The 16,226-nt window shown below is 37.7% G+C and overlaps 1 protein-coding gene across 9 annotated transcripts in view; it reads right to left on the bottom strand.

Annotated features, from left to right (window-relative positions):
- The window catches only part of UTRN (utrophin), a 416,848-nt gene that overhangs the window by 64,778 nt on the left and 335,844 nt on the right, over positions 1-16,226 (bottom strand). For all 9 annotated transcript variants that reach the window (XM_054195259.1, XM_054195260.1, XM_054195261.1 and 6 more), the window contains 3 exons: positions 15,536-15,596; positions 4,226-4,287; positions 3,162-3,236 (listed from right to left, as the gene is read on the bottom strand). In XM_054195259.1, coding sequence (XP_054051234.1) covers positions 3,162-3,236; positions 4,226-4,287; positions 15,536-15,596 — 198 coding nt within the window. The remainder of the gene's footprint in view (positions 1-3,161; positions 3,237-4,225; positions 4,288-15,535; positions 15,597-16,226) is intronic.

The raw sequence follows: 16,226 nt of genomic DNA, 5'->3' as shown, positions 1-16,226 counted from the left end.
TCTACTTGCCTGCTTCTAAAGGGACGTGGGGGGAAAAAACTCCCCCAGCGCCATGTTTTTTTGACACTTACTGAGGAAAGACTTAGAAGAGAGATTTGACATCAGCAAGTTTTCCAAAGTACAGTTCTCCAATTACATACTCCTGAACGTGCTTGTATAGCACTAATGCCCCATTACCAGTCCTCACTGCAAAGTCAAAATCTATCAGGTGCAAGAGGGACTGTGCATCCTGCTTCGGCTCTGCCCTTGGAGTTCTCGCCAAAACGGCCTTTGCAGTTAGGCACACACTGCAACTGTGACAGCAATTTGTCACATTTTACAGTGATCTCATTTTCTAGTGATTTGTTTTGACATTTTCTTTGCCTTAGCACATAAGCCTTCCTGAAGCATTCTGCACCCAACCACATTTAAAAACCATCCACAGTTAAAATTACAGGAAAGGCAATGAAAGACTAAAGCAACTCATGGCAGGAGCACAGAAGATGACTCCCTACCTTAAAACAAAACCACCAACAAAAAAAAAGGTCAAGAAAAGAACTCTAGATAGGGATTAACCACTCTCCCTTCCTCAGACAGTAGGTGTTAGTGCATGCTGTGTGTTTTTGGCTATCACAGCTGCCATTCACAGGACAGCAACAGGCCAAGTATCATCACAGTCAAATGGAATTTGACCTGTTCCCTGGCAAGAAATAATCTGCTAAGCAAACAAAGACAAAAGGAACAGCATTGATTCTATTTTTGAAGGTGGTCTTAAAATTATGCCACATCATGAGTTCACAGACAGAAAATTCTTGTAGCATTTAGCTTTGTGCATAATCTGTAATAACTTTCTTACAAACCCACAAATGTTGTGTTCTTGCAAATTTCATCAATCCTTGGTCAAATATGTGCATGTCATAAAGATTTGTTTGGCTGTTGTCAACTCCCGCGAGACAGAGATGGAGCAAGTAAGCAGTTTCAAAAATAACGAGGTAGATTTGATCTGTAGAGATGACAGTTTTACTCCTGGCTCTTTAAAACTGGAATATTCTCCTTACTTCTTACTACATCCCTCTGCCCTCTTTCCACCTCTCTCCCCTGAAACTGGAGACAATATTCACTTCAACAGGAAGACACTTTTGAAATCTGTGAATGAGGAGAGCTAACCAATGCAGTTACTACAGAAATTGATATATTTTGCTGTAAACGCAAGCGCGGGAAGTATGATCCTCCTCAAAGCTTATTAGAAGTAATGAAAGTGAAGTTTGTTCTATACAGGTCGCTAGACAATCTGTATGCCTATCACACAGGCAGCATGATTAGCATCCATCATGTGCAGTTTTTTTCACTCCTCCCTGGGGAGCAGCATGCACAAGGTGAATTTTACTTTGCTTTCTGGTTTCTTGCTTTGCTATTGGTTTTCAGGTACATGTTGACGCACACTTTATAACTTGCACGCCGATAAGCAGAAAGCTCATAATGCTCTTTAGTCTTGCTGGGAGATGAAATTACAGCCTTGGGTGAAACCATCTCTCTTCCATAGAGAAGCTCTAGGCTGTGCCAAAGAAATACAGTTTTTCTTTCAATACCATCAAACAATCTTTCAAAGAACAGGTTCTGCTTTTTCCCCCCAAACGTAAGACCTTGAACCCAAGATCTTGAACTTGATTTGAAATTCTCTGAGAAGCCAGCATAGCATATGAAGAAGTGGTGAGATGTACTCCCAAGAGCCTGTGCTGTTGTTGCATAGATGCACTCGAGCTTTCTGGAGTAGCTAGCTACCATCTCAGGCACAGCTTCATCTGTGATCATACATATCTGACAAATCTCACTTCCTTCTAAGCTTTTTGTCCTTTCAGTTATCTTCCTTGTCTTCATGTGTCTTGCCCCTCTCTATAATGTAAACCATTCCTGTATTACATCAAACTATTGGTCCAATCCCATTTCTCTAAAATAAACATTGAGCAGTTACAAGCTAGTTCAGCTCCCCCAAGAAAGTACCATATATTCTTTCTATCATCCTGATTCTCAAGAACAATGCAGAAATACCAGTGACAGGATGATTCCAAAGGGTACTCTTGAGTTTGCTTTGCACAGGAGACTCAGGTGAGAGCCCAGAACCCCAATGTGATACTTGCTGTGGGAATCAGAGAAGTCCTGAGTCTGGAGGCCAGGATAAGACCTCCTGGTATATCAGTTCTCAGGCTGTTAAACTTTGAAAGTGGTAGTCATGCGACTCGCCATTGAATTAAACCATAATTGTGATATAATGTCAAAGGCTTTCTTAAAAATCTAGCAAATATAGAAAACTGGAGATACAGACGCGAACCTTGGAAATGAAGTAGTTTAGACATTTGAGCCTTCTGAGTAGACACCTATCCCCTCTTGCTGATGAATTCTGTCTGCTCTTCAGAGTGGACTGACTGAATTATTAAATTGCTTAAGAACAAGGACAAATGCCAACACAGGTCTGGGCAGAAGAACTAATATCCATATGAAATGTATGTTTACTTCCTGAGACCCTTCCCCACACTTCCAATATATATACACATACTAATATTACTACTAATAATAGTCTGTTTTGTCAGAGTAGCTTTTTGTGTCTAAAATGTACAGCAATACCAGCTACCTATAGCCAATCATACAGATCTGTATCTTTTCCCCTCACACTTCGGGCAGCCTGATCTCCTCCTTAAGTGAAATTCACACAGCAAGGTAGTCTCTCCCTCCAGCAAGATATGTGAGGGAGGAACATTTTCAAAGTTATCCAGCAGCAGTAAACACTTAGGAAAAAAACGGAATAGAAGTCTAAAAATATCATATGATATCTGAGTTTATATCAAAGGTCAAGACTGTAGCTCACATCATTTCACACTAGTTTGTATCAGGAACAGCATGCAACAGTCAAGAGGTTCAATGTTTATTTTCCTATGACTTCTCAAGGTATTCTAAGTGGGCATACCATTTCAACTTACCTGCTGCACCACTTTTTTCATTAATTGATTTTATTTATCTGCAATGACGACACCTACTATTGGGAATTCTTCCTGCCGTTTTGTTGATTGACAATCTGTCAAGGATGTTTCTGGTCCCGTGTTAAAGGCTAATGTCATTGGTCTTAAGCTGACCCTCCCTTCCCCAAGTACTGCTGAGAAACAATTTGTCTCAAAGGCCAAACTCACAGCACAATGCTTTCTGCAGTCTTCGGATTTTGATGGCCGTACGGTAGGCTGAGAAGCGTACGTTGTTCAAGTCAGCTGAAAGAGGAAAAACAGAAACGTGAGCAGCCCTAAGAAGAGAGTCCATAACTTTCCTTTACATATAAATTTTCACATTTTGGACAAAGTCTGATATCCCTTCTCTTCAATGAGTTAATAGGATATATCAGAACAAATAAAACCGGGAATTTGGGACCTCAATCCAATCCACCTGTAGGGAAAGCCTCCTGACTCTGAGATTGGCATACCAGAAATCCTGACACTATCTTGGCACATGTAATAAATATACATATAATAGAGTTTTAGATACATATTATGCAGTGTTGAGTAGTTTCCAGAAAAGTGCTCAAATACAGTGTGTTTCTCAAATAATTTACAACTCAATCAGGCAACATACAAGAAACAGAGGGTAGCAAAGGTCACAGTAACAGAGAAAAAAATGGCATTTTAAGTCATAATTTATATGCCATGACTTTGTAAATAGTGCTTTGAAAGGGACAGTCAGATAGTCATAAGCTCTATTTTAGAAACTGATGGGTATAGTAACATTTTTCCTCACTTAACAGTATCCTACCTTTTCACTCCTTAGAAAGGGAGATTTCACAGTAAATATAGATGTTAGCAGGGCTTGTTGAACTAGTTGTACATAATATGGACTAGCCTTTACTGACAGCATAGCTGCTCTGATTTATTACAAAAATTAGTTCCCTGCAGACTGGCATCCTGCTTTAAAGGTGCAGGCAGCCTGCATCATTGGACAACCCCTTGTGGATTTAAAAGAAATAAACAAGATACTTCATTAAAGCACAGAGTCAGAGTACATTGTTCAGAATTAAAATTACTGAAAGGCAAAAAACCATGACATGGATCAAGGCAGTAGGCTTCTTGCAAAGTCTGTCTCATCGCAAAGTGGGACATGGTCTGTTACACACAGTTCATGGCAACTCAGCTGTGGTTAGCAGAAAAACACAGGCTTTTACTCATGGAATGAACATCACATAACGGGTTATTTTAAGAAATACACTCACCTAAGGACTGGAAGAGATCAGTCATTTTAGGATGATCCCAACAGGTTGTCTGTGTCTCATGACTACAAAGGAATGAGGTAATAAAAGTTTCAGGCAACACACGTAGACACTCAAAGCAAAGGACAAAAGCCCAAAGATACTCTGATTTTCTGTGTTTAAGTGACGAGAAACCCCTCAGCTCTTTAAGTAAAGTACATGATCTGTGCCACTCAGCTCCTTGATTTTTTTTTTTTGTTAACCCAAACCAAGCTAGGCAATAGCAATATATTTAACAGTATTTACTTTTGATTCTTAGTGTGACTGTATCAGCTGAACTCTGATTCTGAAACTAAGAGGTACACTAATAAGGTAAAAATGTAAAACTTCCTGCTCCTGTAGCGCAATAAAAATGTAGCTGGCTGTATCTTCAGCTGGTATAAATGGCTGTACAATAATTTATCATAATAGATTCTCCCTCACTATCCCCCACAAATTGACAAACCAACCGACAATGAAGTCTTTTATCCTAAGTGATCCAAAAAAATGGGACAGAAGATCCCTGCTCCAAAGAGCTACAGAGACAGGACAGGTACCACAAAGGCAATGCACGCTCCAAACGAAGTGCTGAGGGCGTTTCTTTACATTACCTTTTGAGATACACTATTGGAAAGTGCATGCATTGGGGCTCTGCATAGGGGATACAATCCCCACGTTACATTCTTTACACCAGTGTGACTTTTCCAGCTTTGAATCTGGTCTACGTCTCCAGAGTCACCTTCTCTCTGTCACTCTCTGTCAGCTTAACTCTCTCATTTATATATCTGGCACCATCACAACTTTGTGAGGTGTTTTTCGTGGAAGTTCATAGACCAAATATGTATATCCTATTAATACAGTAGGTATAAATCCTCTTTCTCCTCTTTGTGATTATTCCCTAGTAGACAACTGAAAGCAGGGAAAAGTCCTGAATGTGATTATGTTTAAACAAGACAGATTTATACAACATGCGATCAAAACAACATCTTCCGTTAGACCTTGACTGACTCTGAAATACTATAGTAAATCCTTCCCAATTCAGAACACTGAAGCACATCTTTACATCTGAACACATTTTTCCTGAACTAAAACTTTTATTTGGTTTCAGTTTGATAATAATATCACATGAATTACATTCATGTTTCAAATTCTGAATGAGGTGGTCAAGGTTCTGATATGCTGAACTCCAAAGCTAAGGCATACCACTGTCTAAATCAGTGGGTTTGCGGTTTCTAGAAAGGCACTTTTAAAACAGCACTATGTTTATCCTTGTCCAGAAAAGTAACTTCAAAAACAAGTAGCTTGACAATTATTTCCCTGGAAGGGCACACCAATAAATCATCATGAAGCCAACAACAACAAAAAAGGATGTATCTGGGTTTGGTGCTGGGCTAACGTAAAGGCAACTGACTGTCCAGCATTCTCAAAAACCCTGATGTATTACAAAGAAGAAGAACATATACAGCTTCAGTAAACAGGAAAATAAAATGTAATATAATGATTCAGACTGACCAACTTATAACCTCAAAACTAGTCCTGAAGCTGCCAACTATCTGCACTATCGTGTTAAGCAGGATGCCATCATTATCATGTTGGCCATTTAGAATTGATTTCTGTTGACAAAACCTATTGCAACTGTCCACCCAAATGGATCCAATGTGATCAGTTTAATAAAGCTTGTTTTAAGGAAATTGTTTACCTCAACTCCCCTGATCAAGAAATGCTGCCCTGCCCTGCCCCCCCGCCCCAAGCAAATGAGAAAAAAAGTAAACAAAAAACAATGACAAAAAAAAAAAAAACAATCAAAAAACCAAGACTGGTGATTTTACTGACAACATCATAAGTGAAAATGATCTCTTAGGATTTTCTGAGAAAAGACTCTTAACTAAAACACCTTCAAACTTCTATGTTAAAAGTAAAGGAGGTAGGTGGCAGTACCGTGACAGAAACTTTAAATGTATATATAAAAATAATTTTCACTGTATTTTAAATGCTGGAATATTACTGCAAACACTGCATGTAAACAACAGGCAATTTACCTCACTAAAATCCTATTTACTGCCTTAGAAACTACCATGTTAAAATTAGCCGTGATGGCAAGAACTTTGCTGAATTGCAGCCTTTGTTTCTCAGTTCCCTGTTTTCTGGCATTAAAAAAGATGTTTCCATGAAGAAATCCATTTCTTACTTGTGGGGTGCTGCAAGGATCTCACCTGGGAAGCGCTGCAGAAGTGCAAAGGTTTATTAGCAGCAAATGCCTCTCTACACAAACAACAATGGATCAATAGCAGAAGCTGATTTGAAATTCTTCTTTTCTGGTAATAAATTGTTAAATTTGCTAGGTCCAGAAACCTTCTCTTTTTTTATTTAAAAATAAAAGATGAAAAAAATTGTTAAATACTTCAATAAATCCTTGCTTCCCACTCCGCTCCTCATACACACACACCCTGCCCCGAAATATACTGCTATACTCCAGTACACTTCTGTAATGCTTAATTAGGATGTGGGCAGATCTAATTGCAATTTAAAGTCCAGCTTCTAAATAATTTGTAAACCCATATGCAATGAGTAAGAGCTGATATTACCAATCAAACTTTTTCCTTAAATCGGGCTTTCGAGATTTAAAAACAAACAACAGTTTCATTATTGGAATTGTATGCTTTAAGTATATAATTTCAGTAGCAGTTTTATCTGAAAGACTAAGATCCACTTTAATCATGACAACACGCCATGCAAAAATTATGTTGTTTTTGTCTATTTCGTGTGTGCTTAAGACGAAGCAGAAAAAAAGTGAAGCAGATATCCAAAATCTCTGTATCCTGGACTAACGTCTTGTTTCTCCATTTAATGTAGCAAATACCAGAACAGCTACATTTTCTTTTTAGAGAAAAGCACAGAAGATGAAATGTATACCTAATAACATAATGGTCAGAAAATATTTTTATGTTTCTATTTTCATTTGAAAGAGAAACACATTTGTGCAAGACTGCATATAGACTAACGGGGTTTTAAAACTATCATTCAGTTCTTTTGTCTGCCACACGTGGCAGATACCTGCTACTGGGATTATGTGAGAAAGGAGGCTCCATGAACATCATCTGGCGGGACAGGGGAAAAAAAAGTGAGAGAGAATCCCTTCATCCAGGTTTGTCCATAATTACCCAAAAGTCAGTACTAGCTGACAGCTGCCAAATGACTACACAAGGTGAACGCGATTGTGCCAGCCTCCTCCCAAAACACCTAGCGAGAAACCGCCTGTACTGGCTGAGCGCTTGTGTAGATGGATCCAGCAGGGAAGAGGAATGGGCTTAGAGCGAGTGAATCACCGACTCAACAGTCTGCGCAGGTCAAAGGAGGCAGCAACTCCACTGCTGCGGGCAGTGCCACCACTGACCACAAATATATTCCATGGATAGGGCTTAATTTTTGAGAAAGAAGACACCAAAGCCAGACTACACTGGACAGAGCCGAGGAAAAAATAAAATAAAATAAAATAAAATAAAATAAAATAAAATAAAATAAAATAAAATAAAATAAAATAAAATAAAATAAAATAAAATAAAATAAAATAAAATAAAATAAAATAAAGTAGCTGTAAATTTAAAAAGAGCTATAAAAAAAACTGTGGGAGAGGAATCACTCTCAGCAGCGACATTTCTTAATGCAAAGTTTTATTTGATAACAATTTCATGACATGCAGGGACTTTTATGTGCACACAAACTGATTTTCACAGGAAGAAAAAAAATGGGTGTGCAGATAACCTTCCTGTGCTACAAATAAAACTGCCAGAGAGAGGAGTCATTTTATTAGGCGCTCCAAACAGGAGGCATGCAAGACAAAGTGCTTTCTGGTGATTTGGTTTGTAAAGCAGCTCTTTGAAATAAGAACCATCTTTCTCTGCTGTAGCTACAGTAACTTTTGTGGTTTTGATGCAAGACTAACACAAGCAGATCAAGCACTGAGAAACGCTCGGTACTGGATGTCCGTAACAGATGAGACAGACTTGATGAAATCGGGGGAGACCTTTCTGACCGGGATCTCACAGCACCTTTTTATGCAAGATCATGACATAGCAATTTATTCTAAAATATGCACTGCAGTAGTTACAACTGCTGTCAGTTATTGCCCAGCGAGAAAAGCAGGCTTGCATGTTCCCCTTCCTCTCTGACACCTTGCTCAGTAAACACAAATAACATACAAGACATCAGACCTACAAGAACAAGGAAATTGATAAACAAAAGATTACACATTTTCTTTGCATGTATTTTACATGTACATGTGAAAGATGCCATCCTTAGGGCAAAGGACCAGAAATTACGAAATTGCTAGTTACCAGAGTTGCTAAACAAGGTAAGCAACTACAACAGTATGCAATTCACTCACAGAAGTGCTCCAGCCATTTTCTGAAGATTTCCAGGCAAAATGATTTTACTACATCACGAAGAGAGCTCTAACTGGATTCCTCTAGAGACCCTAACTTCTGTTAAGTCCCAGGAGGCAATTAGGTAGAACTGAATGGATTGTTTTCACGACAGAGACACAACAGGAACTCTTCAGAAAATTCAGTCCTGCTAGGCAACTATCGGCTAAGAATGTGAAGAAATGCCTTTTTCTGTATTTTTTATAGAAAACAATCTGTAACACACAATGATGGAAAACTAAGCCTGCAGAGAAGCTAATGGAAATCTAATTTTGGAAGGATGCTGAAGTTACATAGAAAAAAAACCAATTGTACCTAATAAGTTGTGAAAATACATGAGAAGTTTATTATTTTTAGTCGTCTCACTGAAGTTCTGAAAAGACTCAAAACAAGCATTGCACCAAGAGCAGATGAATCTACAGAGTCCTCCCTCTCTATTACAAGTATTGTGGCAGTTCTGTCTCAGGTCACAGCGACACTCGCACCGAGCAGCACCTTCTCTCTCAAGTACTCTACCAGCTTCACGAAGAACCTCTTGTAGAGTGAGGTGACATTCACTGTGAGTGAGAGTGAACAACAGTTGGGCTCATTATTCATCCTGCATGTGGATGGCACTCATTAAAAAGAACTTTTCGAGGCCTACAGGAGCTGAAGATACCAGATTTCATTCTGCACGGTGGGTGGCGTAAGAATGGATTTCTGCTATGACAGAAGCGATCTGGTCTACAGGACAGTAACACTGTTCACTGTGGCGTGAACATGTTACATCTTTCCACATGGATCAGTCAGGGAAGAATTAATAGCGTTTCACTGACTGATCCACAAGAGAATGCATTCAGCATTATTATTTTTTGGTTAGTATCAAAAGACTGAGTTATTCAGAGTATGAGTGTCCTAGGTCTCTTCTGCCAAAACTTGCTGACACAGTATAAGCAATGGAAACAAAACTGGCATCCATGAATAGATTACATGACAAAACTGTAATTTAGAAAGTCTAAACGTGTTTGTGTAAATTTCACTAACTAAAAGTAAACACTATAACCATAAAATATTCCAAATTTAAAAAACCCTACATATTAGTGAAGTGCTCTCAAATGACAAACATTTACCCTTACGATCTGTTTCATACCCATTATGTTTGCTGGCAGCTTTCTAACTGTAATTGTCAAAGATAATCCTTGTTAAAAACACTTGCTGTTTTTTTTTTTTTTTTAAGGCTGAGAAACAGGTAGCCTGTCATTTAACTTAGGATTTCTAGAAAGAAGAGAACAGTCCTGTTGAGATGAATGGAGTAAGTTGTACATCTCCAGGTGTTACAAGCTGCCTACTGAGTTGTGGAAAAAAAAATAATAAATCAATTCTTTCTTTTTTAGCTTTTTGTCTACAAGAAAACTAGAGACAAGTTTGTGGGTTTTTTATCATTTCTTAGGCATGGACAAGGCCTATGTCTGTGTTGATAATCAATGGCAAACAGCACAAGAGCAGACAATGAAACAGTACTTTGGCATTATGTTAAGTAGCTTTCTGTTCCTGCAGTCATTTGCACAAAATGTTAACAGAAATCAGGATCTTTACTGATCACTAAATAATCAACAGTACTCAGAACTCTAACTTTGCTGCCCTTGCCAAATTTCAAATGGCATAACAACATAATAAAACCTTATAAATATGTCATGGTGTTTTATCTAGATATCTTTTTTTTTTTTTTTTTTTAAGTCCCTTAGAGAATACTCTGGTGAAAAGGAGTTGGCATAATGCATTACAAGGGTAATTTTATGCAGATATCTTTAAATCCCTCCAGAGAAAATGTACTACTGCATTTCTTTAACAGTAAACAAAGACCAGCATAGGAACTGGTAATTGAAGAAACTCTCAAAAACTGAAATCTGTATTATCTCTTTCTGCAAATAATATTTTATTTTGCTTTCTGTGAGAAATATTTCTTAATACTTCTAAGAATGAGATTATGGATATAACTAGAATAAGAAAAAAAAGTTAAGTTTCCTAGTTCTATTAGTTCTCCTTCTCTCCCCTACACAGGCATAAACCAAACGTCAGGAAAGAATTCCTGACGAGTCTTGAAAAAAAAAAAATAATGGAGAAGCAGAAAACATTTTATATTCCCATCCCCCATAAAACTGAATATCATACAGGAGGTGATAAAATGGGATTTTTAAGATGTCAGTGATGCCAGCCTCTTTGCAGGGTTACAGAAAAGTAACCAGGATGTCTATGGAATTTGATATTGATCAATTTAATGATTACACCAAGAAATTGCTCTCCCTATGTAATGCCCTGCACGAGACTAAACTCACTGTGACCCCTTCTGTATCAGCCTTTTGTTTTTTCTGCACAGCACAAATACCTAATAATTTATCACATTGAAAGGTACACAGCTGAAGAACACTTAAATTACAGTTAAAAGAACAACAGTGAGAAATGCCAGGGTAATTATGTTTCCTGCAAATTCCTTTCAGTTCATAGTATTTTCCTCAAAGATGTTTAACAATCATACATAGCATTTCCTTTATTCTTCTGGTTCTCTTTAGAATATTTTTATCAAAGTGCTGTGTCATATAGACTTTATTTTTTTTCATTTTCTGTTATAGAGGCCAAGCATGTCTTATTCGTGTGATTCAAAGTTATAAATGAACAACAGCAGACAACTCTCCTTATTAAATCTCAAACCTTTGCAAACCAACCTATGAAATATGTATTCAACAGCAAGTTTGCCAAACCTTTTGGCCAAACTTCACACTTTGATTTCCAAAACTGCATTAATAAATAACGTGTCTGCTGTGCTGTATCCCTCTCTATACTGCTCATTACTCCCATTCTCTTTTATGAAGTACGAAAGATAAAGCTGCTGCTTTTTTTTTTTTTAACTGGATAGAGATTTTACTGATTCAGGTTTTCATTGATTGAATTCTACCGCAACAGAGAAGACTCATACTACAGACATACAGAAACTTCTATCAATTGCCATTAAGAAAAAAAATCAAACAGGAGGCAAAAAGGACTAAATAAAATCACATTAGGGGCAAAGTGATTTGGCAAATTTGGTATGTAAACTACTATGTAAGTAAGACAATTCAAGAGGAGAAAAGAGACAGGCTAAATCACGTGTGCAGGTTCAGTTCAACCAAGTATCTGCCACAGCCCAGGGCACACACACCTTGATAAACCTGGGCTCAATGAATTATAAATCCTTCTTCCAGCCAAGCAGAATAGTTACTCCTTTCCAAAATGTCCCAAATCCAGACTACTTCTGTCTGAATTTATGGGGCAGAGGAGTTTGTAGTCTGGCTTTTTAATCTTTCACATGCGTCCTTCACAAGGGCAGACATGCCAACTGTTAGTAAAGAGGATGGGGAGAACAAATAGCACTCCAAAGCCACCATGGTGTGCCGGCACACTAAGGACCTCTTTCGCTAAGTCACTTCTCTCTGTGCATGTAAGTGCAAGTTACCTCTGGCATCAGGAAACAAATAAAATAAATGCTGCTCATCTGAAAATACAGACGTCTTGCATCATTTTAACATTCTCCTTACAGATTCATTAACACCTAAAGTGCTCCCTCCTGCCTTCTCAGCTGCAGTTCCCTTATATTTTTTTTAAACTCCATTCTCCGTGTGCAATAAAACTGTGAAGAGGGCAGTATTTTATTTTTTTTTAAATACTCATCTTAACAGAGGTACAACTACATCACAATCTACAGCTATGTCACTTCTGAATATTTTACATTTCTCATTCAAGGACACTCACAAAAAGCAACCAAAGTGAAGTAAAGGTATGAATTTACAGTTCTCTAAGAAGAGTATATGTTCTTATTCAGAATTAAAGTAGTCTGATTTCAATTAGCATTTATCTCCCTTTCGAAATTAATTTTTAAAAAGCCTCATTTTTCAGCCAAGAATCATTGAATCATACTTTTATTCTCCTCCTCCTGCTGCTTTGATTCCTTATCCCATGAAATGAATAAATGGTACCTTAAACTTTCTCTCCGAATATGGAAGTCTTGCTGTACAAAACAGTAAGTATAATTGCTCTCAAATGATAGTTACTGAGACTCATTGTAACTGTTCCTTCTACTCATGTTGCATTTTACAAAGGCACCTCATTCAAAAAGCTTAGTACAATTAAACAAAAAAGTAAGAAAATTGACTTAATCTTTGCTTCTTTCCCAAAATTTCTTTATATATAAACAACCACCATTAAATCCTGATGACTGTTCTCTTGAATTCTATTACAAAACCTCATTTAATCGCTCCAATCAAATAACTTTTTCTGCCAGCATAATTTTCCTCTCTTCTTTAAACTATATCTGAAATTAGGGAACAGACGAAGATTTAAAAGAATATTTAAAGCTAAGATTACTCTCCTGCCTGATCATACCAAAGCAAATTAAGTTCAGAATCAGCTCTTTTCTGCTTTATTTTCTTTAACTCTGTTTTATCTAGATGCCGCTGCCAACTCTGAAGTTTAGATCAGTAAACAATAAGAAATGAAGGAAACTGCCAAGGTCAGTCTGCTTGTCAGTCTGTGGAGCTACTGAAACTCAAGCTTTTCCTCCTTTTTTTTTTTTCTCTTCTTCAAGCTTTTTAAAATAAATAAATCCTACTGGTTACATGTAACATCATTTTCAAGACACAAGAATCAAGACATTGCTTCCGCAGCGTGGTGTATCATGTTGAAAGTAGGGAAAGACGACTGGAAAAGAAAAGTCTTCTTTGAGATGCAGTAGTTAATTCTGTTGACTTCATTAAAGTCATCCTCAAAATAAAACAGTGGTCTCTGCTTCTATAAAGACATTGACCCTCAGAGAACTTGCCCTACACTTCTGCCCCTTTATCAAATTTCCTGTGCAAGATCATGAAAATAATTTCTAGGACATGCTGGGGTTTCTCAGCCCTGACTGGCTTCATTTCCCAATCTAGCTCCAGGGCAGCCAACACACTACCATCAGAGCAAGCCCACAGGAGCAGTGGATACTTTGCCACCAAGTTGTGTGCTTGCAGCACTGCACCTAGAGCGCACACAGGAAAGACTTACTTTCTTCTGTACTAGCCACGATAAAAAAGAAAAGATTTCTTAAAAACTGAACTCTGTCTGAGGTGGGGCAAGGGAGATGCCCAGAAAGTAAAAAAAAAAATGTATTATGAAGTATGGAAAAAGGATGTGTATATGAAATATTCAAGTTCAAAATCTTTGCTTTGCTCAGCACAGATCAGAAGCTTTAATCTTAGTCTGTTCCGTCCATGGCGGTGGTATCCATCCTATCTCCATGTTCCAACTCTGAGTTTACCCAGGAGCTCCACAGACCCCTCCACAGGCCAACTCACACCTGGTAAACACTCCCAGCTTCAGCTGCCAGCTCTGATCAGGTAGAGCAGGAACGTGAATTGCCATCTTTCAACACCCACCAACGACATACCCACACGAAAAGACCATTTCAGGCTAGTTTTCCTCTTGCTCTCTGTACTTCGATACTTCAGGGTTTTCTTTGAATTACTGCTGTAGGTGTGATCATTTTAATTGCACTGCTGCCTGAGTCTGGGCAGTCAGTGTGCCTCCACATCCAACCTCTGCCCTCTCCTCTTCCACTTGGGGGGAGGGAAGAACCTCTCCTCCAGCCTGTCACAGCCTTCTATTGCCTCCTGCAAACCTTTTTAACGGGGGCACAAATGCTTTCATAGAGCATACCTTCACAGTAGGTTTTTCCTTTTCCTAGTTACCTACCCAGACCCTTTAAAAAAATTAACCTACATATCACAGTTTAAAAGCAACCATCACCTCAAGAATGATGACAACAGGTTTGATCAACACAGATTTAGTTATCTGCTTTTCAAAGCTCTCAAGCATGCATAAATTGTTTGAAACACAAAATGGGTCTCTCAGATTTATGACAGAGCAATATGTAATAGTACTAAGTCCTCACTGATTTTTTTTAGAATGAATTATCTGTAGGTACAATTCCAACAGATTTAAAAATCCTACTTTTTTTTTCACAAACTCAAACTGATAACATTTTAACACAGATTTCCTTCAGCTTAAAACGAACTACTCTGAGTCTTGCTTACTATACAGTGTACCTTCTTAAATTTCATTAACCTCTGGTGAGAAGCTATCCTTCTCTCAAAACTCCAATCTTTGACCTTTATAGTACTGGAAAACAGCGCATAAATAAATGCTGATGGAATCAGAAAACCCAAGTTAAGGATTGCTCTGAGTAGAATACATCAAAATCTCCATACCTCCAGAACTACGTATTTCTTATTATTTTCAAATTAGGTATCTTGTCCACTCCTCTTGGTAACCAAGGTACTTGTACAATTTTTGTCAATATTTACATTAATATCAAGCACTATAAAAACTTCCATAAAGAAAATGACAAAAGGACAATCAACGCGTCTCTATTTTGGAAGGAATTTTGCCCAAAATGATGAATGGGCTCTATTGGGTGATATTAGTCACCACTGTTCTGCTACAGGTTATAAACTGCATTTTTAAATCAATGATGTATTCAGCTTTTTTCCCTTTACTCTACAGTTTATTTCCTGGATGAGCTCTACAGACAAGAACAAGCTTAGTTGGAATACTGATAACGTATTACACTGGAGCATCTCGTCTGTTTCCTATCTGTTTAAGTGGGGTTTTTAGTTAAGGTTTGTCATTGATTTCTTTTTACATATTTCTGAACTATACAGTATGCAAAGCAATAACATGAACATATATAGTATATGGAGCATAACACTATGTAGAGAAACTCTTGATAACATTTCTAGTTACTACTTAGTACCTATGTTTTCCTGCCAGGTCATGGTGCTAAGACCCTATGTTATGCTTAAGGAAAAAAGAATCAAGACAAACTTACTTGATATAGTAGGGCACCTTGTTATGTGAAACAGATCTCTGCCATGGAAACTGTACTGAGGCTGAGGAAATAAAGAGAACGTAAGTATTAGAAAGCACCTGTCAAATGAAAACCATAAAACTATCTTTATTTTATTTATTTTATAATTAAAACAGTTAGAATAAATTAAATGGGAACAATTAAAATTTCCCAGGCAACTTGCAGTAATTATAAAATCAGCTGGAGAAAACGAGGGCAATCTATCAATATGATTCTAGGCATCTATTTGATGCCAAGCTGGAAATAAAACAAATGTGGCGATTCTACTTCAAAGAAGGATAATAAATTCTGAGCAAGTAAGCTATCCATCCAGGGAAAATGGAGACGCTGTTTTTCCTATCTCCATAGAATTATGATCAGTTTAAGCTTTGAAAATAAATGCTTCCACTACTATAATTAATGCTCTGCAACAGAACAAAAAGGAGATGTATCAACCTTATTTTTATTAGTTACAACCCTTACCTCCTAATTTGCAACTCAAATTAACACTGTATGACCAACAAAAAAAGGCATTAAAACCTGTCTTTGCACTCCTTGCTGAACAGCGATAATCTTTGCAGATTTTATGCAAGTCTGATACATCAACAGATATCATCCATAACAGCAGGAAGCCGCCTGCACACTGAGTTACAAAAGGCATGAAGTCATACAT

The sequence above is a fragment of the Rissa tridactyla genome, chromosome 3, assembly GCF_028500815.1.
Source record: "Rissa tridactyla isolate bRisTri1 chromosome 3, bRisTri1.patW.cur.20221130, whole genome shotgun sequence".
Classification (NCBI taxonomy): Eukaryota; Metazoa; Chordata; class Aves; order Charadriiformes; family Laridae; genus Rissa; species Rissa tridactyla.
The sequence above is the reverse complement of the archived record's forward strand: the minus strand, read 5'-3'. Positions and strand labels throughout refer to the sequence as shown.